Source organism: Fonticula alba (assembly GCF_000388065.1).
Source record: "Fonticula alba strain ATCC 38817 unplaced genomic scaffold supercont2.4, whole genome shotgun sequence".
In the NCBI taxonomy this organism is placed as follows: domain Eukaryota; order Rotosphaerida; family Fonticulaceae; genus Fonticula; species Fonticula alba.
Window position 1 is genome coordinate 2,604,567 of NW_009242974.1, and position 621 is coordinate 2,605,187.

At 60.5% G+C, this 621-nt stretch overlaps 1 protein-coding gene across 1 annotated transcript in view; it reads right to left on the reverse strand.

Moving 5' to 3' along the window:
* The window catches only part of H696_03108 (DNA repair protein RAD50), a gene marked incomplete at both ends in the record, with an annotated part of 6,133 nt that extends 5,563 nt beyond the window's left edge, over positions 1 to 570 (reverse strand). The window contains 2 exons of the mRNA XM_009496998.1: positions 64 to 400; positions 508 to 570. Coding sequence (XP_009495273.1) covers positions 64 to 400; positions 508 to 570 — 400 coding nt within the window. The remainder of the gene's footprint in view (positions 1 to 63; positions 401 to 507) is intronic.
* Positions 571 to 621: the final 51 nt, after the last annotated feature.

Below are 621 nucleotides of genomic sequence, written 5' to 3' on the forward strand. Positions count from 1 at the left end.
GGTGCCGATGGCAATCCCGGAGGTAGTCGAGGGGGCTATCGTCCTGATGGCAGAAGATGACACTCTCCAGGATGACTTCGCTGACACCGAGGCGCTCGATCATGGCGGTCTTCATTTCGCCGGTACGCATGCTGATATTCCGTTCCGATTGGCCCTCCATATACTGGAAATTGGTGTCGAGCGTTGTGAAGCGATCGGCCGCGCGGCCCATCTTTGCCTCGACGGAAAAGAGCCGAGTCGTCCGGCAGCGGGTCTGGTGGATGTCCCGAAAGCCGAGAGTGATACGTCCCGTAACCGCGTGCTGTCCAGCGATCTTCAAATCGTGGACGAAGCTCTTCCCCTTGTCGGAGTTCTTGGGCAGCTCGCCGGTTGTCGCATACTTGAGACACTCGATGACGGTCTGCCATGGAGGGGTTGGAAGGGGGGGGGGATAGGAGGGTGAGAGAGGGTGAGAGGCGAGGAGATGGGCGGCGAAGGGCACAGGGGGGAGGGGGGGGGGGGTCGAACGAGGATGACGTCCAAAGGCCGATCGAGGCCGAGGGGAGGGACATACGGTCTTTCCTGCGCCATTAGCACCGACGATGACAGTCAGCGGGGTGAAAAAATCAATCCGGACTGGAG